This window comes from Haliotis asinina, chromosome 12, assembly GCF_037392515.1.
Source record: "Haliotis asinina isolate JCU_RB_2024 chromosome 12, JCU_Hal_asi_v2, whole genome shotgun sequence".
NCBI lineage: Eukaryota > Metazoa > Mollusca > Gastropoda > Lepetellida > Haliotidae > Haliotis > Haliotis asinina.
In genome coordinates, this window is record NC_090291.1 from 56,505,523 (window position 1) to 56,532,122 (window position 26,600).

General features: G+C 39.6%; 1 protein-coding gene across 1 annotated transcript in view; it reads right to left on the reverse strand.

The window, feature by feature from the left end:
- Nucleotides 1-324: 324 nt before the first annotated feature.
- LOC137258677 (deoxynucleoside triphosphate triphosphohydrolase SAMHD1-like) overlaps nt 325-26,600 on the reverse strand; it is a 62,714-nt gene continuing 36,438 nt past the window's right edge. Inside the window, exons 2-16 of the mRNA XM_067796369.1 lie at nt 21,189-21,216; nt 20,872-21,032; nt 20,583-20,695; nt 17,055-17,125; nt 16,469-16,606; nt 16,066-16,125; nt 15,689-15,853; nt 11,970-12,061; nt 11,635-11,691; nt 11,199-11,314; nt 10,581-10,681; nt 2,467-2,547; nt 1,806-1,910; nt 1,375-1,497; nt 325-849 (exon numbers count right to left, since the gene is read on the reverse strand). Of these exons, the coding sequence (XP_067652470.1) occupies nt 814-849; nt 1,375-1,497; nt 1,806-1,910; nt 2,467-2,547; nt 10,581-10,681; nt 11,199-11,314; nt 11,635-11,691; nt 11,970-12,061; nt 15,689-15,853; nt 16,066-16,125; nt 16,469-16,606; nt 17,055-17,125; nt 20,583-20,695; nt 20,872-21,032; nt 21,189-21,197 (1,428 nt within the window). The 5' untranslated portion in view covers nt 21,198-21,216 and the 3' untranslated portion in view covers nt 325-813. The remainder of the gene's footprint in view (nt 850-1,374; nt 1,498-1,805; nt 1,911-2,466; nt 2,548-10,580; nt 10,682-11,198; nt 11,315-11,634; nt 11,692-11,969; nt 12,062-15,688; nt 15,854-16,065; nt 16,126-16,468; nt 16,607-17,054; nt 17,126-20,582; nt 20,696-20,871; nt 21,033-21,188; nt 21,217-26,600) is intronic.

Sequence of the window (26,600 nt, forward strand, 5' to 3'; positions counted from 1 at the left end):
TGACAGGTTTTATAGTAGACATATAATTAATTTTGATATTAGATATTTTCGTCACGATATGGCTGAGATATTGCCGATGTGACGTTAAATTTTAACTCACTCACTCATAGTTCATATTCATTTTCCATCTATATGGTGATACTGTTTCGAGGCATTTGGGCAGTGTATGCTTGACAGTACACAGACGTACACAGACGTACAAGGCTCACATGTGAAGGGATCGATAGTTACTCAAGTAAGTAAAATTATCTTTAAAAAGACGGTATGATTTCGATATGAATATCGATAGTAAGTAAAAGTAACAAATATAAATGAAAGGCTACATCTCTTCAAACGCCTTCATTAAGGGAGTTTCTATAACCACGATACAGAAAACAATAAAAGAACAGGTGTTACGAACAAATATTCACATATGAACTTGTTGTGCAATGCTAATACAATATTTACAAGTACTGGCACTAATTACTGTCAGTAAATTACATTTGCTTATAATAATTCATTTACATTCAACATCTTTTCTCGTTTGCATTTCTCATGTTTTCACCGGTAATGTTCACGGGAGAGACATTATGCTTTTATTCTCAGTTTAACTATTCATGTTTCGCTATTGGAACTCTGTACGAGGCAACCGACATTGAATGTTCAAATCTGGTTGACATTGTTTGTCTATGTCACCGTGTTCAAAACTGCAGAGGATGACGTTGTCATGACTATTTTGTTCTGAGATGGTTCAGAATGCTCGTCACTGTGTGAAGACGTAGGCAGTTACTCCAGCAAGTGTAATCGTCTCAAGGCAAACACACCTTATTTCCTTTAACGTCCTTGATGAACGGCATACGTGCTTGGGTTCTGAGAAAACAAAATGTTGTAGTGGCATGGTTTCGCTTTATAAGGCTAGATGTGTCTAAATCGCTAACAGCTGAGGGGAGGATGTAAATCCAAGTAGGGGTCCATGCAGGTAGCAAAGGTACTTTACGTCCTCATAGTCCCTAGTATGGTGATCTACCTTCAGTTGTTGGTGATCTATGTTTTATATTGTATTGTCCTCTTAATGACTCTGTTTTAGTTTCACATGCTAGTTTTATGTTCATACCTGTGATAATGTAACATTTTTAATATCCTTCGATGGCAGGTGTTTATGTTCTAGATTTATTAATTTTAACATTCATATAAATTACATTGTTCTCGTCGCGATGTGGTTGCAATATTGCGGATGTGTCGCTAAATATTAAGTCACTCACTCACTACGTTTTATAATGTCTCCATGGTTAGGGCCCATTTTATGTCAAATTGTGTCAAAGAAATCATATCTCACAGAAAACGTGTTGATTCTTGATTTATAGATAATTAAGAATAACATTTAGCCATCGTTACCTTCAAATATTCATCGGTGAACCAGCGATTAAAGCAGCTGTCAAGATCATCATCAAGCTGTTCGTGCTTGGAATAAACAGCAAGTGCACATTCTCGAAATGTTTTTGGCAGCATCCGTGGTTTCTAGAAAGCAGATAGTCACATATTAACTGCAGATGGGGAAGGTTATTAATGACATAATTGACTTCAACTATTTTCAGAACTATTTATGGAAGACTTGTGAAGGATATTGTAACGATAGATGGATGCAGGCAATATTTCGAAATCTGGTGTCATCACACTACCAAAAAAACATAAAGGCTTAAAGACATGACAGGGGCTTCGCAGGTTTTCATGAACTTCAATAACCTGCAGGTAATAACAATATATGATCATATACTTCTGCGGCAACAACACAAAAAGAAGAGCATGCAATACATAAGACAGCATACCTCTTCTTCCGGCAGGACGATAGGCTTCTGAAGGTCGGATTTCCTATAAAAAGGAACCTGTGCTACTGGGTCAACGTTTCCTCGTCCATAGTCAAAACACATCACCTATTACGTTTGTAAACAAGCATAACTAAAATTTGTAATGCACATGTTTCTTGGCGTATCCAGCGTAACCTTGGACTAATTTATATTTTGTTGCACTTACGATCGAAACGACTTCTACAGAGAAATCCAAACTTTTGAGATGTCAGTATTTTTGCCAATATATTATATAAAGTAAATCAAATATATTGAAATCAACATTGCGAATCCTCATATTTATACCTTGACAACTGAATATTTAAATCTCAGAATTTAGTTCAACTTCAGATGAAAGTTGTTTAACTAATGAACATAGTTACAATCACATTTACTGGTTTGTATTACAAGGCGATATGCACATTAAATGAAACACCGGACTAAATTAGCGCTCGATAAGTAAGCACGCGCGTTTGTTTCACTGTTCCAGCTACTGCGCTTACCAGCTTGTAATACTAACCAATATCACTTTATTTGATTAAGGTTTCCGTTTATGGTAAAAATCATCCGTACGTTTTCAAGTTAAAAAAACTATAGAGACAACGACTATTTCTAGCGAAAAAAAGGTTTACGGTGTACATACAATGATTTCGAACTGTTGTTCATCAAATGTCCTTGTCCCAGTGTGTTTTAGAACTTCTTGTTTAATTTGTGGAATCTTTTTCTGAAAATATAATAGAGTACTGTGACATTGAAATCAAACTTACCAGATGGTCGCACTAAGAAGTGAACAGCCTAGACACCTACAGCGACAATACTGCACAATTCGGTCACCACTACTGAGCGACATGCTAAAGTCAAGAACGGGTGGTTAGAATGTTTCTTCATAGATACATACACATGATCTCGTCAGCCGTACACAATCGAGGTGGATGTGGAAGGAAAGATGATTCTTCAGCAAGGTATGTATATGTCACCAACATAAAGGTAATCGTTAACGATGGAGAGACAAAATATGTATTCAAGTTAGAGACATGAAAAGTGTGCATCTGTTTATGGTAGGTGTAGCATTACCGTTTGTTCGAACGCCTAATATAGCAACAGTGCAAAGTGATTAGCTCCATATTAACAGCGTCAGTGAGAGAGTTTGTTACTTCTTCTAAAATTTGATTTTGGATATTTGTTAATATCGGAAGTCATTTATAATACTTTTGGAAAAGTACGTATTCGTTGTTTTTACTTACTTTTATACATATGATTTGGACTATATATTGATTAGTTACATCATGGTAAAATAGTGGTTGTAAGCTTCCCAAACTGAGCAGTTAGGTAGAGTAAGTATGTGTATAACGATAGAATAATAAGCACGTAATGCATTTGTAATATCTGTGTGGCACCCGTGAACGGCCACCTCCTCGTGGTGGGTGCTGGGTCACGCCAAGAGCCGTTCAAACCCCTGTGTGGACCCGGGTCAACTAGGTCCATAGCACCCCATTGCTGGTCGCAAGGAGTGACCGAATTGGGCAACCTGTTTGCCGTGGGTTGCGTCCCGTGTCGGTGGAGGACGGTAGTCTGGTGGTTGAGGGCAGTAGGAGCCTGAACCGGGTTCCTGCTGCTCAACACACCACTTTGGCCCTTACTTCACCTAGACGGGTGGTAGAATCGGCCCGATTCTATCAATCGGCTGGTCACGCCAAGCCCTGTGTATGGACTTGTATGTCATTACACACATTTAATTTGCAAATGCTTTACTTTTGGACTTGGTACATTTGTTTATATCAAATGTTCACGATTTTTGACTCTGATGTTTTGAACTTTGCCTAGAGTCTTATGCCCAGAAGGCGGTGGCTCATGGGCCAATCTGGTGGATTTGTTATTTATAACTCTTCTGCTGGAGTATATCATTCGAGTATCCTTGGTGCTGCAAGTTGGAAACCCACTTGTTTTTAGCATTGTCCTTGTGATACTCCGTGGTGGGTGGGGAGCTCGGATGATGAACCTTAAAGCACTAGCCATGGCTTACGAAACCCCTGTCACCAAGAAAAAACGTCCTCTTGACACAGAACCTGAATGTAATATTAATATATTATTAACTCAGACCCTCCACATCTATTGACCATTGGACACGTTACATAGTACTTGAGACCGTTGACAAGACACCTCTGAAGCTGAACCCTTTTGCCATTTCAAAAGGCATACAAGGCATAGCAGGAGATGTTAAAAACGTTAGACGTTTGCGTTCAGGATCTCTTCTCATTGAATGCAGTAAGAGGCAACAAGCAACTAATCTCCTGTCAACTAAATCTTTTGTCGGCATTCCCGTATCAGTCTCTGCCCATCGAACACTTAACACCAGCAAAGGCATAGTGAGAGACCGAGACTGCCTTTTTGCTGATATGCTGGAGATTGATATTGCCTCAGAAATGAAGGAACAAGGTGTACAATATGTAAAACGTTTCACTACCCGGAAAAACAATGAGATCCAACAAACAAACACATATTTGTTCTCTTTTTCTACTCCGACTGCTCCCACATCAATAAAGGCTGGTTACTGTCAACTCAAAGTGGAAACGTACATTCCAAATCCATTGAGATGCTTCAAGTGCCAAAAGTATGGGCATGGCGTAAATACCTGCACATTGTCTGTTGTGTGCGCTCACTGTGGTGAGAAAACACACACAACAGAAGATTGTGACAGTGATTTTAAAAAATGTACCAACTGCTCAGGTGACCATTCATCTTCATCGAAACAGTGTCCAATCTGGAGAGAGCAAATGGAAATAAACAGAATAAAGTATACCCAAAACATCTCTTTTTCTGAAGCAAAAAAACTGGTGAAGAGATCTGATCTTCCAGAAAGTTATGCTACAGTAGCAAACGCATCATCTGTGCGCAGCTCTAAAATAACAAAGTCATCTACAAGCTGCCAAACTACCTTGACTTGGGTCAACAGTGACTCTCCACAACTTCTATACCCAGCTATGTCATCACAGACTGAAGAATCACTTCCTGGAACATCAAAGTCTTCTTCTGATCATAAATCATCTTCGCAGTCACGCACTGAGTCTCAATCTCCAACTGATAGACAGCAAACTGCAAAAGGTAAATCTAAGCCTAAGCCTGATGTTTCAAAACAACAAAGTGGCAGAGCTCCCAAGGGGTCACAAAATAAAGTTCAATTGTTTAATAAATACGGGTCTCTTGAAGACATGGACGTTTCTGAAAACGTCCATTCTAGGGCACATAGCTTGTCGCCCTCCAAAAGAGTGCGGGGTAGATCCCCAATAAATCCCCCCAAAAGATAGTTTATTCCACTAATATTGTACAGTGGAACTGCAGAGGATTGAGGACTAATTTACATGAATTACAGCTATTAGTCCAAGATTTCACACCTTCAGCGATATGTCTCCAAGAGACATATTTAAAGCAAACAGATACATTTGACCTTCGTCATTTTAATGCATATCATTCTTTTTCACCTCCGGGTGATAGAACTACTGGCGGGTCATCCGTTTTAGTCAGACAAAACGTTATTCAAAGCCCTGTTTCACTTAATACTAATATGCAGGCTGTTGCAGTGAGAATTACCTTACACGTAGCGTTTACGCTATGCTCTCTTTATATTTCGCCGTCTTCGACGTTCACTAAAACTGATCTTCAAGCTCTATATGACCAACTCCCGAAGCCCTGTATTATAATGGGAGATCTAAATGGGCACAACCCACTCTGGGGTAGTGTAAATACAAACACTAGAGGTAAATTGTTGGAGGACTTTTGTTCTGACAATGACTTATGTATTTATAATGATGGTTCCAACACATATTTACACCCTGGCACAGGGACGTATTCTGCTCTCGACTTGTCATTGACAAATTCCGAACTATTAAATGAATTCGAATGTTCAGTCCACGATGACCTGTGTGGAAGTGACCATTTTCCTACTATATTAAAAGCTGTAACTCCATCTGATGTTCCTCCATCATCAAGGCGGAATTTTAAAAAGGCTAACTGGGCTTTATATGAAACACTGTGTGCTGAAAAACTTAAACCTGAACGTTTTATTGACGTTTCTGATACTATCAAATCTTTTTCAGATGAACTGAATTCCATAGCTGATGAGTGTATACCAAAGTCCTCTGCAGTTCCACACATAAGAAAACCATGGTTCAACGATGAGTGCAAACAAGCTAGGAAGGCAAGGAAAAAAGCTGAACATTATTTCCGTCGCCATCCTATGGTGCATAATTTAAATAAATTTAAGATTTTAAATGCTAAAGCACGGCGTACTTTTAAACAGAACAAACGCCAATCTTGGCAAAATTATGTATCCAAAATAAATTCTCGGACACCCATGTCCAAGGTATGGAACATGGTCCAGAAAATCAAAGGTAAAGGTACTAAATCTACTGTCCACCATCTTAAACATGGAGATCAATTGCTTACTGATAAATCAGATATTGCTAATAAACTGGGTGAAACCCTTGCTAAACACTCTTCCTCTTCAAATTATGTACCTAAATTTCAGCAATATCAAAAACAACAAGAAAAGAAAACTATTAATTTCAATTCTGATAATGGGGAAGATTATAATGAAACGTTTTCTATTCATGAACTCCATACTGCTCTTGATCAAGCTCATGACACTGCTACAGGAGCTGATAACATACATTATCAACTCCTGAAGCACTTACCAGAATCCTGCCTAGAAACGCTTCTCAATATTTTTGATGATATTTGGACATCGGGTAACTTTCCTCCGTCATGGCGTGACGCCATAGTAGTACCAATACCTAAACCTGGACGTGATCATACGGATCCGTCCAATTATCGACCTATTTTACTAACTAGCTGTGTTTGCAAGACCATGGAACGCATGATAAATAATCGACTTGTTTGGTACTTGGAAACAAATAATCTTATCACAGATATACAGTGTGGTTTCCGTAAAAACAGAAGTACTGTCGATCACTTAGTGCGACTGGAGTCATTTGTTAAAAACGCACTAATTAATAAACAACATGCTGTGTCTATCTTTTTTGATCTTGAAAAAGCATATGACACAACCTGGAAACATGGTATTTTGAGGGATTTACATGACTTTGGTTTGCGAGGTCGTTTGCCTCAATTTATTGCCAACTTTTTAAATGACAGACAATTCCAGGTCCGTGTAGGTTCTACCCTGTCTGATCATTACAATCAGGATCAGGGTGTTCCACAAGGCAGTATTTTATCTGTCACTCTTTTTAGCATCAAGATCAACAGTTTGTCAAAAGGTTTAAACGATTCAATTGATGGATCGCTTTTCGTGGATGATTTTAATATTTCTTGCCGAGGTAAAAATATGCATACTATTGAACGGCAACTGCAGTTGTGTTTAAACAAAATAAATAAATGGTGTCTTGAAAACGGCTTCAAATTTTCGAAGTCCAAAACTAATTGTATACATTTTTGCAGAACATATAAGCCACATAAGGACCCTGAACTATCTCTAGATGGCACTCCCATCAAAGTTGTAAAGGAGGCCAAGTTCTTGGGATTAATTTTTGACTCGCATTTAACGTTTCTACCACATATCAAATCCCTCAAAACTAAATGCCTGAAGGCACTTGACTTGTTGAAAGTCGTTTCAAATTCTAAATGGGGAGGGGACCAAACTACCCTCCTGCAACTTTATCGATCACTGATCCGGTCAAAACTTGATTATGGCTCCATTGTATACGGTGGAGCCTGTAAAAGCAACCTGAAACTTTTAGATTCTGTTCACCATCAAGGTCTAAGACTTTGTCTTGGCTCCTTTCGAACTTCACCTGTTGACAGCATGTACGTTGAGGCCGATGAGCCATCTCTTGAGCAGCGACGTATCAAATTAGCTTTACAGTATGTAACAAAATTATATTCCAGTGAGTCAAACCCTGCATATAACTGTGTTTTCAGTGCTCTGTGTGAGGACTTATACAATAAAAAATCTTCGCTTGTACCGCCTCTTGGTTTAAGAATTAAACCATTTCTGGCTGCTGCCGGCATTGAGCTGGAAAATATAGCTCCTTCCCGTCTTCTTTCTTCTCCTCCTTGGCAGTTGGTTAGACCCCAAGTGGACCTAACATTGACCACATTTAAAAAAATCAGAAACTAATGAATTACAGTATAAACAAGAATATAATCAATTGAAACATAAATATAGCAGTTATAAATCCTTATTTACAGATGGGTCCAAGGACGGTGGCGCAGTAGCTTGTGCCACTGTCATTGGATCCAGAACAATATCTTCTAGATTACCAGACAACAGTTCTATTTTTACCGCTGAGGCTAACGCCATATTAACAGCTCTTAAATATATTCAAAGACGCCATAAACATAAACAATTTATAATCTATTGCGACTCTCTTTCTTGCCTTCAGGCGATTAAAAATCTTTCTTGTAAACATCCACTTTTAATTGAAATTATTGAATTATATAATGATCTTGCTACTGGCCAATACGACATCGTCTTCTGTTGGTTACCCAGCCATGTAGGCATTTCAGGGAACACAAAGGCCGATTTTGCTGCCAAGGCAGCACTCAACAAATCTGTGACACCACTTCTTCTTCCATACTCAGATTACAAAGCGAATATTAGAACTTATATACATGATCTGATGCAAAAGAAGTGGGACACCCAAGTAGGTATAAATAAATTACATGAAATAAAACCGTATATTGGTTACACCTACTTGAGCTGTCAGTCCAGATTTGAAGAGGTCGTTATGCGACGATGTCGTATTGGTCACACCAGATATACGCATAAATACCTTTTGAAAGGTGAGGATCCTCCGTTTTGTATCCCTTGTGATGAAAGAATCACGGTCAAGCATGTCTTGCTTGACTGCGTGGAATATTCCATCACAAGGGATACCTATTTTAAATCACGTAGTATGAAGGACCTTTTTACTAATATCAGTTCTCATTTAATTACTGGATTTTTAAAAGAATTAGATTTATTAAATGAATTGTAAATAGATAATTTTTATTATCAGAAGTTTAAATTGGTAACTGTGCTTGTTGGTGGCTGTATCCTCAAAGGGGGTTGAAGTATTGTAAAACTATTGTCCTCCTGAGAGGGTACGTAAGTCCACAAACATTCAAAGTAAATTCAAACTTTCCATGTTTTTAATCGTAGAATAAATGTCTTTTTACTGAATGGCTAGATTTCCAGAATTGCTGACTCCTGAGGGGATGATGTAAATCCAGCTAGGGTCCATGCAGGTAGCCAAGGTACTGTAAGTCCCCATGGTCCCTAGTATGGTGATCTACCTTCAGTTGTTAGCAATCTATAGCCCATTTTTATCTTGTATTGTCCTCTATAGATAAATTGTTTTAGGTATAGTTACTAGTTTTATACTCTACTCTGTGATATTCTAGTTGTTTTACTGTCCTTCGTTGACAGGTTTTATAATAGGCATATCGTTCATTTCAGAATTAAATGTTCTCGTCACGATATGGCTGAGATACTGCCGATGTGACGTTAAATGTTAACTCACTCACTCACTCACTGTAATATCTGTTTTGTTTTCTACTATGCATGTCCTTCACAAACGTAAACTAGAGCCCTCAAGAGTTTGTGTGTTTAACGAAAACATACTTTCTTCCGGACATCATTTTACAGTTTCAGATTGTGAAATCTATTTACAGTTAGTTCTATGAAATAAACGGCACTTTATAAACAAAATATATCTGTCCCATTCATACCAGATCCAGTTACAGAAACCACTACTCAATATCACTCTTACGGATGAAAAGTATTATTTTCTAATTACTCGGGGCGGGCGCACGAGATGTTAATGATATATAATTAATGTAATCTCAGTTCAGTTTGTTGTTCGTGACAATACTTCGTGTTTCGAAACAGGTTAAAGAACTGTTTCCATCAACAGAAATGATGAGCGTCATAGAATCAATGAAAACGCCAAAGAAACATTCTAACCACCCGTTCATGATTTTACTTCAGTGAAAAGATGACATATATATGGCACCCGTAGTGGTGGCCACCATTGTGCAGTTCATAGTTGGTGTAGTTATTCCAGCATACCCTGGAAACCTGGATGAGTACAGGATGTGAGATACAACTTTTCAGACTTTAAATGTGACGTTGGTTAGGTAGCTGACTGTTTGCTGGTGATAATGTAACCCACACTACACAAGTGTAATCGATTCCTTGCCTGTACTATATGATCCACACTTATAGAATTTGGACTTTATTTACATTGAAACTTTACTGAGAGTTTTTCCCCAACATACATACATACACACACACACACACACACACACACACACACACACACACACACACATACATATATACATACGCACAACGCAACATATATGTGAATGCTGGACTTCTACAATCATTGCATCATCGTAACTATTTAGGTAAACGATTTAGCTTACTAGGTAATAAATATTCCAATGGGTACGAATTGTGTTGTCAAGCATGTGCATTGGAATTTCTGCTCGATTCAGTGACAATACATTCTCAGTGACAAAACACGTGTTCATCTGCTCCAGCCTCTGGTGTTCACACTTCACAACGTTCAGTTCAAGGAACAATCCAGAACTATCCTTAGAAGGCGTTGAATCAATAGTACAGCATGCAGTATATCTACCCTTTTGGCCATGGAACATTGCTGTAAAATACTGACTAGTAACATTTGTTGTCCTAGCGTTTTCACTTAGCTACTACATGCATATAAAGCAAACTGGTTTACGAAGCAATGAACATACTCGATTAAAATCATCTTCCACAATGCGTTTGCTGACACACTTGTACAAATCTCTTTTCTGTATTCTTTCCACGATGTCGCGTGCATCTCTCAGTGCTGTGTCTGTAATTGATTCATAAAGATCAATTAAAGATAAATCGAAAAGTAGAAACAGGGATTATCGTTCAGAACAAACAAACTTCACACCTTTGTGCAAGCATACTGTTCTTGTGGAGTGAGGCAGCTATGGTGAACCTTACTGAGAATATTTACTGCAGCATCTACGTTTGTATGAGATCTTTCTCTTACATTCTTGTTAAATTTAGCAGCACATTTCTAGAAGCTGGATACGAAGGCAGTCATGCCCATGTGTGTTTTCCTATGTTTTCGTATGTAGAAGTTTGTAAAAGTACTGTTCTCACTTTCTTGGCCCCATATCAAATCTAGTATATATCTCTTAAATATATTTGGCTATTCCCATTACTGACAATCACCTTCCACACGTCAGTGTCTCTGACCGTGCCTTCCCACTCGTTCACTACACTTGTTATAAATTCAAATTGATTATTTGCTTAGGTATTAGATTTGTTATATGTATGTGTGAACAACCAGTTAGGACACAATAGTGTATGGTATTCACCAGAGTCTTGGTGATTCGTCTCGAGTGGCACAAGGACTTCCACCATCTGAAGGATGCTGTCATTCAGTTTGGAGTAGGCCACCATATCATCAATACATTCGGATATTTTTCTTTTTCTGGTGTAAAATAAACAAGCTACATTAGTAATTCCGATTGTCTAAATATTTTTATGTTTGGGATTTTTGTACATCTAATCAATTAACGCAATCAATCAAATGTATATTCACATCCACATCTTTTACACTGTTACACTGATGTTAGTGAAATTGTACATGTAAATATTGAAAAATTTAAACATTACATGCAGGTAAAGAGTACTTTAAAGTTCATAGTGTCGTATGGGCAATGTATCTCATAATCACAATCCTGACCTTCATTCCAACATTTTTGCTCTTGATATTAACGCATTTGAGCAGATGCAACAAACTTCACGTACCCATTCTTCCCTGGCATCAGCGCTGTTTGGTCAAGTTTTACAAGGGCATCCACAATCCTGCAAATGGATATGCAGAGCATTTGAAAATAAAAACGGCAATCTAAACTCTACATTCCTACATTTAATATTATCATGTGTGCTTATGTAATTATTTATTATTTTACACAATTACATACTTAAATATATGAACATATCTTAGAGAAGGAAGTAGATGTGTGTGTGTGTGTGTGTGTGTGTGTGTGTGTGTGTGTGTGTGTGTGTGTGTGTGTGTGTGTGTGTGTGTGTGTGTGTGTGTGGCTGTGTTTGTGTGGCTGTGTATGTGCTGCTGTACGTACATAAGTTCAACTGCACGGGTAACTTGGTGAGAATAGACTCGTCGATATAGGATTTCCCGAGTGTGAAACATGTCGTACAGATTTATGACCTCCTGAAGGTAAAACAAACAAATCAACATGAAACCAGCTACATGTTCAGATCACCTCAAAAGTGCGATGTCTACTTTCAACTTTTGTCTCGTCCGAAATTTTCAATTTTCACTGAAATCGATGTTATAAGAAGTTTAAGCGCAAATGTAAAGAATGCAGTAATACTGACGTGGCTATCAAGCGCTTTTCTGGTACTTCATACTGCAGGAAAGCAGCCAAACCAGCGTATGTATTAGTGAAACACGGACATTTGACATGGTGATTGCGTTGTCGCCTGGTGATTTGGGCATTGCGCGAGTGTCCGCTCAATATGATGGAATTTCATAAACTGCTGTCAGTGCATTAGATGGGGTTTCCCATGAATTGTGTTCTATGTTTGGTACGTTGTCTACATAGTAGAAATTGTACCCCGACTTGTTGGCTTTTGACGTGTTACCGACAATATTTGATTTTGCAGAGGATCATTGTCCTTTGACGCCTCGTGATTTGTTGGTGGTTTCGATGTTTGAACACTTGCGCCATCGGGGATTTTTCTTGATAAAAGAATGTTCATTTTCCCCACTACTATATCGGATAAACCATATGTTGCCAGGCTTCAGGACGCCTTACTTGTGTGTGACTATGTAAAAAGTGGCCACCATCTCAACACGTAAAGACATAAATTTATACACGTGCAGAGAGCACTAAAAAGGATTAGCAATTTAAACCACATTTTCAGCCTTAACAAGGAGTCTCACCAGACAATGTTCGTCATCGTCTCCATAAACATGTAACACGTCTATTCATACATATAATTTTATGTGTCCAGAACACAAATGAATGGCTAGAGTTCCACTTGGTATCCACGCCCCTCTATGTTCAGTTCAATTTTCTTTCCGTTGAATTTCGGCCATGATCATGAAAATTCTAAAGAAGACGTGAGTGGGTAAGGTTTTACCGGCTTTTAGCCATAGGAGAGTAGGGGAAACCAGATATGCATTCCACACATTGTACCCACGTGGGCAATCAAACCACGGGCGCATCAACCATTAGGCTACCCAGCGGCGTGAGTGAATAGTCATTCCATCTTTGTTTTAGTGATACGTCTTTCCTGCTAATAATTGGCTCATATTTAATTTTCCATGTGTTTTCCGAACACTCATGAAAAACGTAAATAGAAGTGTGTCTAGTTCGACTGGAGGTATTGCATTCATTCGGCGTTGACGAAAGGATGATCACAGGAACCTGTAGACAATCTACCTTTATCCTAGTCACATTCAAGCTCAGTACCATCAACTTGCAACCTGCAACCTGCAACTTGTAGTATCTGTTTCGCAAGACTAATGTCACTTCCCATTTTGATTGATTGAAACATTGACTCTAACATGAAATGTAGCCATGGTTGTATACACCTGCGTGAATGAGTTAATAGTGGGTTAATATTTATCGTCACATCGGCAATATCGCAGCCATCTCGTGACGAGAACAATAAAAAAATCCTTGATATATATAATAATACTTGAAATAATTTAAAAACTGTTGCCGAAGAACAGCAAAAGCACTAGTATACTGTAGACATTCATTTAAAAACTAGTAATGATATCTAAAACAGTTTAATTACTGGGGACAATACAATATAAAACAAAGTGCACGACCAAGGCCTCAGACTTTGTCTTGGCTCTTTTAGAACCTCTCCCATCGACAATCTTTACGTCGAAGTTGACGATCCTTCTCTCAACGTTTACTATACGTTACACAATTAGCTTCTAATGAGTCTAATGATGCATTTACTTGTGTCTTTAATCCTCTTTGTGAGGATTTGTATAACAAAAAGTCTTCTTTTGTACCGCCTCTTGGGCTCAGAATTACGCCATTTCTTGCTGCTTCCGGCATTAAGCTGGAAAATATAGCTCCTTCCCGACTCTTTTCTTCTCCTCATTGGCAGTTGGTTAGGCCACAAGTTGACCTAACATTAACTGCATTTAACAAATCAGAAACGAATGAATTACAACATACACAAGAATATAATCAACTGAAACATAAATATAGCAATTATAAATCCTTATTTACAGATGGTTCCAAGGACGGTGGCGCAGTGGCTTGTGCCACTGTCACTGGATCCAGAACAATATCTTCTAGATTACCAGACAACAGTTCTATTTTTACAGCTGAAGCTAACGCCATATTAACAGCTCTTAAATATATTCAAAGACACTCAAACATAAACAGTATATAATCCATTCCGACTCTCTTTCTTACCTTCAGGCTATTAAAAATATTTCTTGTAAACATCCGCTTTTAATTGAAATTATTGAAGTGTATATTAGTCTGGCTACTGACCAAGTACGACATCGTCTTCTGTTGGTTACCCAACCATGTGGGCATTTCTGGTAACGCAATGGTCGATCTTGCTGCAACGGCAGCACTCAACAAATCTGTGACACCACTTCTTATTCCATACACTGATTACAAAGCTAGCATTAGAACTTATATCCGTGATCTGATGCAGAAGAAGTGGGACACCCAAGTAGGTACAAATATATTGCAGGAAATAAAACCTTATATTGGTTACACCTACTTGGGCTGTCAGTCCAGATTTGAAGAGGTCATTTTACGACGATGTCGTATTGGCCACACTAGATGTACTCAAGCATAGCTGTTAAAGGCGAGGGTCCTCTATTTTGTATCCCTTGTGATGAGAGAGTCACGGTCAAGCATATTCTGCTTGACTGTGTTGAATTCTCCATCACAAGGAATATGTATTTTACAGATAAAACACTGAAGGATCTTTTTACCAGCGTTAGTTCTCATTTAATTATTGGTTTTGCAAAAGAAATTGATTTTTAGGTTGAATTTTGAGCAATTTGTTTCTGTAAAAAGATGTATTTTAATAATTGGTAGTTTAGATTAGTAACTAGAATTGTTAGTGGATGTACCCTCAAAGGGGGTTGAAGTATTGTAAAATTATTGTCTTCCTGAGAGGGTACGTAAGTACGAAAACATTCATAGTAAATTTAAGCCCACCAGGTTTTTAATCGTAGTATTCCTGTTGTTTTAATTTTGGCTAGCATGTTGTACACTCGCCAGCGTCTGAAGGGATGGTGTAAATCCAACTAGGATCCATGCAGGTAGCAGAGGTACTGCAAGTCCCCATGGTCCTTAGTATGGTGATCTACCTTCTGTAACTGCAGTTGTCTTTCATTAGTGTGCATATTTTTAACTGCGACAAGAAATATTGAAATCATCCACAAAAAGTGATCGTATACACCTGCTCACGTGAACCAAAGAAGGGATCATACTTCCGATTATGTAATGTGCACACCTGTGCCTATAAAGTATGACATGCATGTATCAATGTCATAATTTTATGCCACGCATAAATATATTGTTGCGTGTTGATAACCGGGAAGTCCGATAAAGAATTTGATGTGAAACCAAACAACAAATAAGCCATATGGATGAAGGAGATATTTTTAGCTATCCATTTTCTTTTATAAGTAAGTTAACTTTCAACATCATTACTTTGCATCTTTGTCTACTGCATATGCTTTCCTTGGAACTGGTGAATAATATATACACTAGATGTATCATATGCCTATGTGCCTATCCGAACGTCTGCAGCCAATACAAGAATCTTGATTGAAATTTACTTTGTCTCTTGTACAGATCCGTGGTTTTCCATCGACTTCGATGATACGAGCCATCTCCATGTACCTGTCGTGGTCAAAGTTGTTCTTTATGCCCACCATGTGACAGTCGCGAGCAAAATAGTCCCACTTGTCCACGTCAATTCCTGTCCTGGAGTTGGCTACAATCTGACGATAAATATGTTCGTGATCCACTAATGTTTAAAACACTTATATTTCCAAGATTCAAACATTCATTGCACTTGCAAGGAAAATTTGCCAATGTCCCGAAAGGGTAATATTATTAATCTGTGTTTGATTATTTAACAAACTAAAATGAACCATATATGCAAAGATATGCTCCTGCTGTTTTGAACAGTGATGTAGTACTACGTACTAACTTCATAAAGATGAGGTTTGGTCCTTCTTATTCCATGCACTCTTGGATCTTGCACATGTTCCTGTAAACAGCATCTTTAAACATCATCACAAGGGATAAACACACGTCAATCGTTATAGTTAAGGTAAGATAAGCCGGTTCAAATTTATCAGACCAGTGACCACTATCGTGACCGGTATCGGCGGAAAATGACAGCTATCAAGGAAACCAGACCACGGCGCTGATACCATGTTTGAATAACTGTAGGTAATGTTTGGTCTATATTGGCTCTATCTTGTAAATCACTATAATGATTTCATGTTTTTTGTAGACAAATGGGTAGTTTGGTGACTATCCTACAATCACAACAGATCGGTAGTTCTGTTATACCCTACTTCACAATGGTTATTGACCGATTACTTAACTGTTTCTTTTCCCCCTAATATGAGGTCTTTAACCAGCTCGAGGCGACTCCAGTCCGTGTCAAACACATCAAAGGCTTTCTTCACGTGGTCATTTTCTTCAAGTAAGTGTTCCAGCATTGCCACTGACGCATCTTCATGCTGAAACCATTCATTGTATTTCAAGTAAACGAAAACAGCTTTGTCAGTTTCGCCCATTAAAGAGGCTCATTTGATTTCTGTTAAATTCGATGATATATCTGTGGTAAGTGTTTAATTCGTAGAGTGCCAGTTATGTACCAATGAATGAAAACGGTACTTTTCTTGATATCTAAATTACACATGACCAAAAAAGTAAAGTAAATAGTATACAATGTTTCCAAATTGTGTTATCGTAATTTTGTTGAGAATGTGACTGTTACATTTTGTTTTATATTCACACAGAATAAATAAAGTTTCAACCTTCCTATCGCATACACGAGAATGATGATGGCGAAGCCCGTGAATATCCCATGTATGTTCCACGGTCCTCACAAGAGAGAAACCCCAAAGGTATGCTGGGTTAGGGCGTGTAAGCATTAATATACTCAACACAATGTGCCTATATTACCTTCCACTTGCAGTCTGGCTTTACCCATGGTATGAACATGTTGTCAAAGACGTGGGAGAAAGGGCCGTGTCCTGAAAGATGAAGTCCACAACCTATGTTACAAGGTAAATTTCGTGGCTGTGGGAGCCGAGGGGGCAGTCTGGAGATATATGATCCAAAACCATCACTCTCTATTATATCAGACACCGTATATAGATTTGCAGTCTGAACTGATAACCTTTGGTTCATGACTCATAACAATTGAACGCACCATGGAAGAGACGGCAAGTCGGGAATAACAGAAAGATAAACACTGCGATATGAACGTGGCTAAAGTTTCTGCGAGGCAAGGGCACGGCAAGGTCGATACAGACGGAAGTAAGAAATATACGAGTTATGGGGTGAAGACAGAAGTAAGGAATTTGTGAAAATAGTAGTCACTGACCTGTGCTGAGAGAGAGAGAGATAGAGAGGAAGAGAGAGAGAGAGTGAGAGAGAGAGAGAGAGAGAGAGAGAAGAGACAGAGAGAGTACTAGATCACATTTCGGAAGCTAATTCACATTGCTTAGTTCCTTAAGCGGGGCGACCCTTCTCTGTCTTCATAGAGAGAGATGGACTGAGAGACAGTAGTAAACCTACGTCAGTATGTCAACCTATGTCAACCTGGTGTTGCGTTTATCCTTGAATGTATGTAATATGGTTAGGTAAGAGTTAAGATCACCCAATTCATCACTCCTTTACTAAGCCGATCTTGCTGCTAAAGCAGCACTCTACAAATCTGTGACTCCTTTTCTTATTCCACACTGATTATAAAGCTGCAATTAGAGCGTATATCCGTGATCTGATGCAGAAGAAGTGGGACACCAAAGTGGGTGTAAATAAATTACATGTAATAAAACCTTATATTCGTTATACCCACTTGGGTTGTCAGTCCAGATTTGAGGAGGTCATTTTACGGCGATGTCGTATTGGCCATACGAGATATACTCATGAATACCTTTTGAAAGGTGAGGATCCCCCGTTCTGCATCCCTTGTGATGAAAGAATCTAAGTTAAGTATTCCATCACAAGGGCTCAGTATTTTACTTCACAATCTATGAAGGACCTTTTTAGCAATATTAGCCCTCATTTGATCATTATTCCATTTTTAAAGGAATTAGATTTGTTAACTGTCATATTTTAAATATTTTAAAATTGGAAGATTAAATTAGTAACTCAAATCGTTAGTGGCTATACCCTCAAAGGGGGTTGAAGTACCGTAAAATAATTGTCCTCATGAGAGGGTACTTACTTCCAAAACCATTTGAAGTAAATTTAAGATTTCCACCTTTTTAATCGTGGAATAAGTGTGTTTTTTACTTTATGGCTAGATTTGTCTCAATTGCTAACAGCTGTAGGGATGGTGTAAATCCAACTAGGGTCCATGCAGAAAGCAAATGTACTGTAAGTCCCCATGGTCCTTAGTATGGTGATCTGCCTTCAGTTGTTGGCAACCTATAGCTCATTTTTATATTGTACTGTCCTCTATAAATACATTGTTGTAGGTCTCTTCACTAGTTTTAACTTCTACTCTGGGATGTTCTAGTTAGTTTTACTGTCCTTCGTTGACAGGGTTTTACAGTGTATGTGCTATCAATTCATTTGTATTTTTATAATTAATCATTCTCGTCACAATATGGCTGCAATATTGCCGATGTGACATTAAATATTAACTCACTCACTCACTTTACTAAGCATTCCCCATGGGTCGAGCAAGTGTAGAACTGGAGTTTACATCTTCCCGGACAACGAGGAACGACAGTAATCAATAGGTAACAGGTTTTTCTAACTCCCAATCACCAGTTTTGAGACCTTGTTTCTTGTCAGAATGATTAACTTGACCACAATGTACAGTCTTTGGCCATTGCGATAGTCCTTCAATGCGATAGGCATAGAGCCAACCGTTACAGCAGCTTTCTTTAAAACCACATATATCAAAAACAAACCATGTTTCACAATATATCTAACGCTGACCTACCCTTTTTCTCCTCTGTTTAATGTGTTCAGTAATACAACGTTAGCATCTATCGTACACCCTCTTATCATAACGCACACGGCATCCGCACCCACACTCCCATCAGGCATGACCCTTAAGTTTTAAAATCGCTAAATGTCAGTTAATACCTCTCTCGTCGGTGGTTCTTACATATGTATATGTGATAGGTCTGTAATCTTGCACCTCATGGGGTAATGTCCCTACTTATGAAACCTGATTGAGTGAAGCAGATGGGTTGTGCGATGGTTTTTAATTGTTGGCCATGGCCGTAGCATCACCAACGACTACGTCGATGCTGAAGAATCGCCGTCTGACTTCTGCAACTGTGTAAGTGACAGAGCGGGTGTCCGTACCGGAAATATATTCCATGCGGTCCCGGTGTCGCGTAATTACCATAATATTATTGGTGTCTTTTCAACCAAGTACAATAAACATAGCTGCAGTCGTAACGAAACACGGTACCTGTCTTTATAAACCTCAACGTTTTTCTTTTTATCATCATGTACAGATTAACATAAAAATGCTGCAGAGAGAGTTTGGATTATCCTGGCACAGTCTGGCTGGTAAAGCTCATCATCAGTTCTTTTCCAGAGAAGATGAAAAACACCATTTTCTATGATGCTCTTGACATGTTGAGGGTCGAACATTGGATGGACCTCAGAGTCAAAACCACAAGCAAGCGGAAAACGATAGTAGAAACAATGAGCCATGCCTTCATGTCATATATATAAGATATGCTGTTTGTGCTAGGGAAGGGCATCCACTGACCAGGTATTATAGTAAATTTGTATACCCACGCTACTAGTACATGCCCAGTATGCTGGTATTTTCCTCTCTGTCTTTAGGTACTAATTTCAATGACCACGTCATATTTTCAATCTCAACATCCATACAACTCTTGCAGCCACTAGGCAGAAATAAAAAGACAGCCAGCCAATTTTCTCAAAAAAAGTCTTCATTATCTTAACCAAATATATCTTATAACTTTTTGGAGTTGCTTTAAATTTAGTTCTTTGAGCAAGCAGTTACATTTGTAGATGTATTTTTTGCTATAGTGAATAGGCTATAAACAAGACTGCTTCCATTGCGGCACCCAGATGACATCAAGACAGACTAAACTCCGCAATGTTACAACTGGTTTCATTTTCGAACCAACTCATAAATCCAAACTGTCTGTTAGATTTGTACTTTACAGCAACTGTAAATGTGTTCAGTGGTTCCATTTTCATGTTTACAAAAATGGGGACGTTGAGCATCACATCGTTTAGTTTCACGCCGCACTCAGCAGTATCACTGCTATATGGTGGCGGTCTGTACATAATCGAGTCTGGATCAGACAATCCAGTGATCAACAACAAGAGCATCGACCTGCGTAATTAGGAACGGATGACATGTATCACCCGATCCCGGTAGTCGCCATTTAGACCTTGAGGGCAAAATGAATGCGCTTGCTCAAAAGTATGTGTGGTTCAGAAATGATGGAGTTCTTCCTGTAATTACAGTTTGCTACTTACCTAGATCATGACAAAGTCCTGCTATTTCAATACACGTAATTTCATCTTCTAAAAATTGTGTAGGGTGTTTGAGTTTCAGAATTCGAGCAAATTTTCCAGCCAGATGGTAAGTCCTGTGTTAACATAAAAGGAAAGACATGTTCGCAAACAGAAATTATGTTCATCTACGGCAAGAGTTCATGTCACGAGAAAAAAGGAACATTAACTTTGACTCATATTCACTCCTTGATCTGTCGCTCATGAAGGGTATCAGGTATTTTGCTTTTAATAATGTCGCAGTTCTATTTACCCGATGCTGTGCTCAAATCTGGTGTGTGTCGCGCCCGGATATACAAAGTAACCTCCTCCAAGCTGCTTCAGATACCTCAACCTCTGAAACTGTGGGGTGTCTATTATCTTCAGACTCACACCCGTCACTCGTATAGTCCCATGAATTGGGTCGTTGAAAATCTGATAAAGACATGAAATGAAATGAATAGATTCATTTAGTTTTATAAAACATATTCCTGTCTGTATCTGCAAAATTACAATAAGACAATCAATATTAATAATCATCCGACATAGCAAAGAAACGAATGGTACTTCGTCTGATGTAAAGATGCTTACCTTTGACATACTGGAATCAGAGTTACTTCTGTAAAAAAAAACAGAACACGTTAATTCATGTGTAAGGTAGTATACAGTCTACTAACTCATTTAGTCAACGGTACGAAAAGTTGTCCCATGTTGCATCGTAGATATTGACAACATGATACAATGCGGATGTGTAATTCGAACTGTGAACAATTTAAAATCTTGAGAACCTTCGAGCTTAAGAACACTTTTCAATCGTTCACACCTCGATACTTTCAGACACACTGATAATCGAATTATATAATTCCAAACATAATTGTTTCCTATCTTTATAAGTCACATCCTTTTAACCTGACTCATGCACATTTAAGTACACACATGTTGATAATTTAGTATAAACCACGCTGAATGAAAATATCTATTTTCTGAACACGTTCTGACTACTAATGCATTCCCATCACGCATAAAAATATATCCGTTAAGTGACATAGCGTGTGCGCATGCAGTGAGATAAGACAAAACGACTTGCAGAACTTACCTCCAGATTTTTCACCTCTAGACCTCAATGATGCCATTGTTTACTATCAAATGTTAGGTGATATTAACAAGGTTTCAGTCTGACACAAATTGCCACAATGCCGTCTACATTACATGGGAAGCATGTTACCCACTCATATCATGCACAGCACATGGAGATTAACAAACTAAAATTCACCCGAAACATTAGTTTTGCGGATGCCAAAAGTTCTGAACCTAAAGAAAGTTATGCTTCCATAATCAAAACACGGTCGGAAGCAAGTATAACAAGCTCAACCCCAAGCTTTCAAACTAACTTGGCTTGGATTACATCAGAAGCAGTAGTATATACAATGGGGGTTCTGGACCACTTTCAAGAAAAGTCTCTACAAAGCCTTATTTACTAAATAAGGCTTTGGTTGGGCCCTTAGCTCTTGCTACTATTACCCCTACTACAAAAAAGTTGGCGTGCCTATGTCACGTTTACCGTGTGTTGGTAGGAGGTAACACTGTGCCGTACGGTACGATCAATAATTCTTCTCTTACAAAACCCCTACCCGGCCCATCCCTCAAGTAGTACAAGTTTGGTTCGTTGGCTTTCATATCCACTTTATCTATGTTGTAAGTTTTGACTGACCATATAGGATCGGTGGCTCGCTTACGGCTATCACCCTCGTGTTCCCCCGGCTGGTATAGATACCTCACTAGGGCCCTATCTGGATCCCACTTTTTAAAAACTGTCTCTACAACTAAGGCTTTGGTTGGGCCGCTACTATTACCCCTACTACAAAAAGTTGGCGGCCTATGTCACGTTTATATCGATGAAACAGTTTAACGTGAACCGCCTACGATCTCTTTGGTGTTCATAATAAAGGCTTGTTGGGCTTTTTGTATCCCCTGTTCTATGTACTTTTTTTTCTCGTCCTCGCTGATAGCAGACTTACGAGACTTGGACCGAATATCTTGTTTCATTCCGTTATATTTTGTGAGTTCAGAGAGGATTGAACGAAACTCCTCTTCTGAGATCTTACTATCAGAGAGTGCCGTGGAAATACGCTCACTCACTGTGTTCAGCTTTGCTTCGGCCAGAACCCTGATCTCGTCGTGTTTCAATGCCTTACGATGAAGTCTGCGTGATACTAACTTAAGCGCCAACCCTGCCAACCCTGCCACCCCAGCTGTTATTTCAATACCTAGCACTATAGGTGCGGCCACGATGGTAGCTAACAACCCAACGCCTGCCGCCCCTAGTCCCATGCTGGTTGCCATAAGGGTAGTGTCAGCCCCGTCCACGATATTGAAAGCTCTATTGTACTTCTTACATAGTGCTTTCCGCGTGTCACGGTCTTGTTCTAGTTGACGTTTCACATCACATAACTGCCTCAAGCGGAACCCATCTACGGTTTCCAGCATCTTCGCTACTTCCTCTACGACTGGGTACAGACCCATCCTATAATATATATTTTGAAAGATATTTTAATTGGGTTTCAGTTAAAAATCTATCAATGAATTTGAAGTCTATAAGTTCTAGACTACCACTCAGGGTAATAGGTGAGAGGCTAATAGACTTTTCTGTTGTAATTAAAACCCCACTGAGACTTATTAAGTGGTTTATAGGACCCGTGGTATCCCGTTGTATAACAATACGACAATATTTGCCTTTGTGTCTGCTATACCAGCGTATTGACACCCCGGGTAAAATTTGGTGTACTATTGGGGGGTCTCCATTGTCTGAATACTCAAAGAAGACTTCTATGATGAGTGTGAAAGGGGGGAATATTCTTTCAGGATTACTAAATGTTAATTTATTTTCGAATGAAGCTATTAACCTATTTTTGTTAGTTCTTATTAATTCCCTCTCCGGAATAAAATCCCCGACCCAGATACCGTTGTTCCTAATCTTAGAGATACGCCCCAATTCGGTTAATGTGATATAAGGTGAGGTGAGTGTTAAGTTGATCAGCCATTTGGGCTCTTTAAAATCTGATAACGACATCCGTATGTACACGTTGTCTTTGAAGTGCAGGATATATAAGGTGTCTTCCTCACCAGGCTCATCGAATCCCTCCGTATCTCCTAGGTCGTTAAGCGTAGTGTTGGGATGACTGGTCATTATTATACTATTACGATATAATTTCCAACTGGTTTTTTGATAATAATTCAGGGGTGAACTTCATACCCATGAAGTGTATGTTGTCAGGCAGGAAGATCTTGGTTAGTGATATCTTGTTTTCCACGATCACGTTGACCCCCTCCACACTGGTGTCGGCTCCAACACCCACCCGCACGTAAACGTTGCAAACTTGATACTGGTGTCGTTTCACCCACCCGAGTTTGATCCCATTCACGATCTCGACATCATTCCCCGATGGTTCCCCTAGGTAGACTTTGATGATCAGTGTTGAGTTTGCCGGTAGACTCTCTAGTATCTTGACCACGCCTTCGAATTCAGACACCAACTGCAATGTCACGTTTTGTATGGTTAGTTTACTCGATAGCATGTGGGCTGCCATAGTGTTGAGTGGGCTGACGACTACACTACGTCTCTGAGTTGGGACATAAGCCACGAGCAGGGTTCCATTGTTCACGACTTTGTTTAGGTGGTTGTCTTTGTTATCCGTAAACACGTAAGGGGAGCCGAGTCTAATATTGAGAAACCAGTCGTTATCGGGTAACAACACCCACTTGTCATCTTCGGTGAAGACGAGCATATATGTCTTGTTTCGGGCGACGGTAGTGCTCTCAACATCGTCTAAGTCGAACAGTTTACCCCCGAACGATGGGTATATTATCCAGTTATCACCGGTGTTGACAAGGGAGTACTTAGTGTTGACTGTTGCTCTTGTGGTATCTACTATATCACTTAGGGTTCCACCGGAGGTGACTTCAACGCGTTTGTAAATGTTGTTTTTCAGTTGCAAGGCGTACGATTTACCATCTACTCCGGGAGCGTCGAAACTGCGTGTGTCTCCGAGGTCGGAGATCCCGATATTGACGCATTTTTTCACTCCGGGCCCTTGTGCGCTGGTCATTTTACATGAAGCGTTAAGCTGAGGTATCCTATATTTACAGGATTATGATTTATATCTAACACCGATATTGTCAGCTCAGATATGTTGCCCTGGGTTAATCTCTTATACTGCCGTGGTGAAAACGACTCGGTTCTACCGTCGTTGTATTTCTCAGTTTTCACCGGCACTGCTCTCAGTATAGTGGAAGGGTGACCTCCTTGAATGTTGTACGTTGTGCTCACCTGACCGAGATGAATGTACAGCTCTCGGTACGGTACTAGGTCGGGTAACTTCGTGCCTGTGACGGTTGTTGTTGGTTTTATCTCGTCAGGAGACATACCGAGTATCCTCGCTAATGGTCGGCCGAGCCTCAAGGAGGTTCTTCCGTTGTTGATTAACACCACTGTACCGTTTGAGTCGTTCATCTTGAGTTCGGCTCCCAGGGGTTTGAAGACCTCGTCGTTTAGAGAGCACACGCTGTAGTAGCCGTCAGTTATCTGACTGCGAGCCCCACTGACGAACAGCTTATTGTTGCTGGCGTTGATGGCGTTAGTCCATTGAGGTAGGTAGGTGATATCGCAGAGTGCGACGTCGAGTTGACCTGATGTGTTATCGATCGCGTGCGTCAGCTGAACGGCCTCACCGCTCGTTATTCCTGGAAGTGTTATGTACATATTATAATATATGAATTATATATTATAATATGGACTTAGCACACTTGAAAATCGTGGTGGAAGGTAGTACGGGGTTTAAAACAACCTTTATTAATATCTTTGAAAACTATATCGTGTCCGTTAATAACGCGCAGGCGGTGGTAAACTGGAATCAAAACCCAATGCAGTTTTGGCAGAACCAACTCAACTTTGCTGTGTGGTGTGCGACGACAGGGTCGGGTGTGACACCAGACTACGGTATAGACGAACTGAGTAAGGCAGTCATTTTGTTTCATATTTATTATCAAACGAGACGAATATTGAAGGAAATAAGTGCTCCTCTTCCCCAAGATAAAGCGTGGAGTATGACGAATAACCCCTATGATAAACGCGCTTATGAACGTGTTTGTGGGGAGTTTGAGATTCCAACGAATAAAGACTTTCGCCTTCCTGGTGTGAACCATGGTCTTGGTATAGTTCTCGTGTACTTCTACAGGTCCGGAACATATTATGCCGGTTCTAAAGATGGTTCATACAACCCAATTAAACATACATTTACAGGTCCCACAACGAATGAAAAGGCCCATGTCAGCTGTATAAAGCAAACCAATCCTGATGCAGCCACAGCCTGGACTAAAATGATCTCAAAAACATCGAAAGAATTCACTAGTGCTGGTACAATACGCTTGAACGACTCGATTCAAACGTACGTGTGGGCGCTGTTGGGTGTGCAGTCGATGACGCGTTCCATCATCCTCGGTAAGGGAACTGCTTACGACGCTCAGAAACAGTTCGTTTCCAACGTTGAGGATGCTATCAATTCTCCAGTTGATCTCCCGCGGGCCATCGACCGTTACCAAAACGTGTTAGAATACGCCAGATCGAAAGTCAATTACGTGTTCGGCGTGGGGATGTACATGGCTCCGAGTGATATGCAACTGAGAGTAAAAAAAGTGGTGGGTTATAACAACAAAATAGTCATAGCCACGGCGGATCAAAAGTTGGGTATCAACCCCGATATTAACGCCCCCTATATCCCACACATCCCACCACGTGAAACGGGTATAGTGGAGCCACCCCCGGAGCCTAAAGTTCATGTGGAGGTACCCCCCCCACACCCCCATATTCAGGCCACCAATCATATTGATAATAAAACGGCCCTGGCGGTTGGTGGGGTAGCTTTGGGACTTATTTGGTTAAAAATTTCTTAGCCGCTACGTACACCAGACCCGCCACGGCGACGATGGCTGCCCACAGGTTTTGAC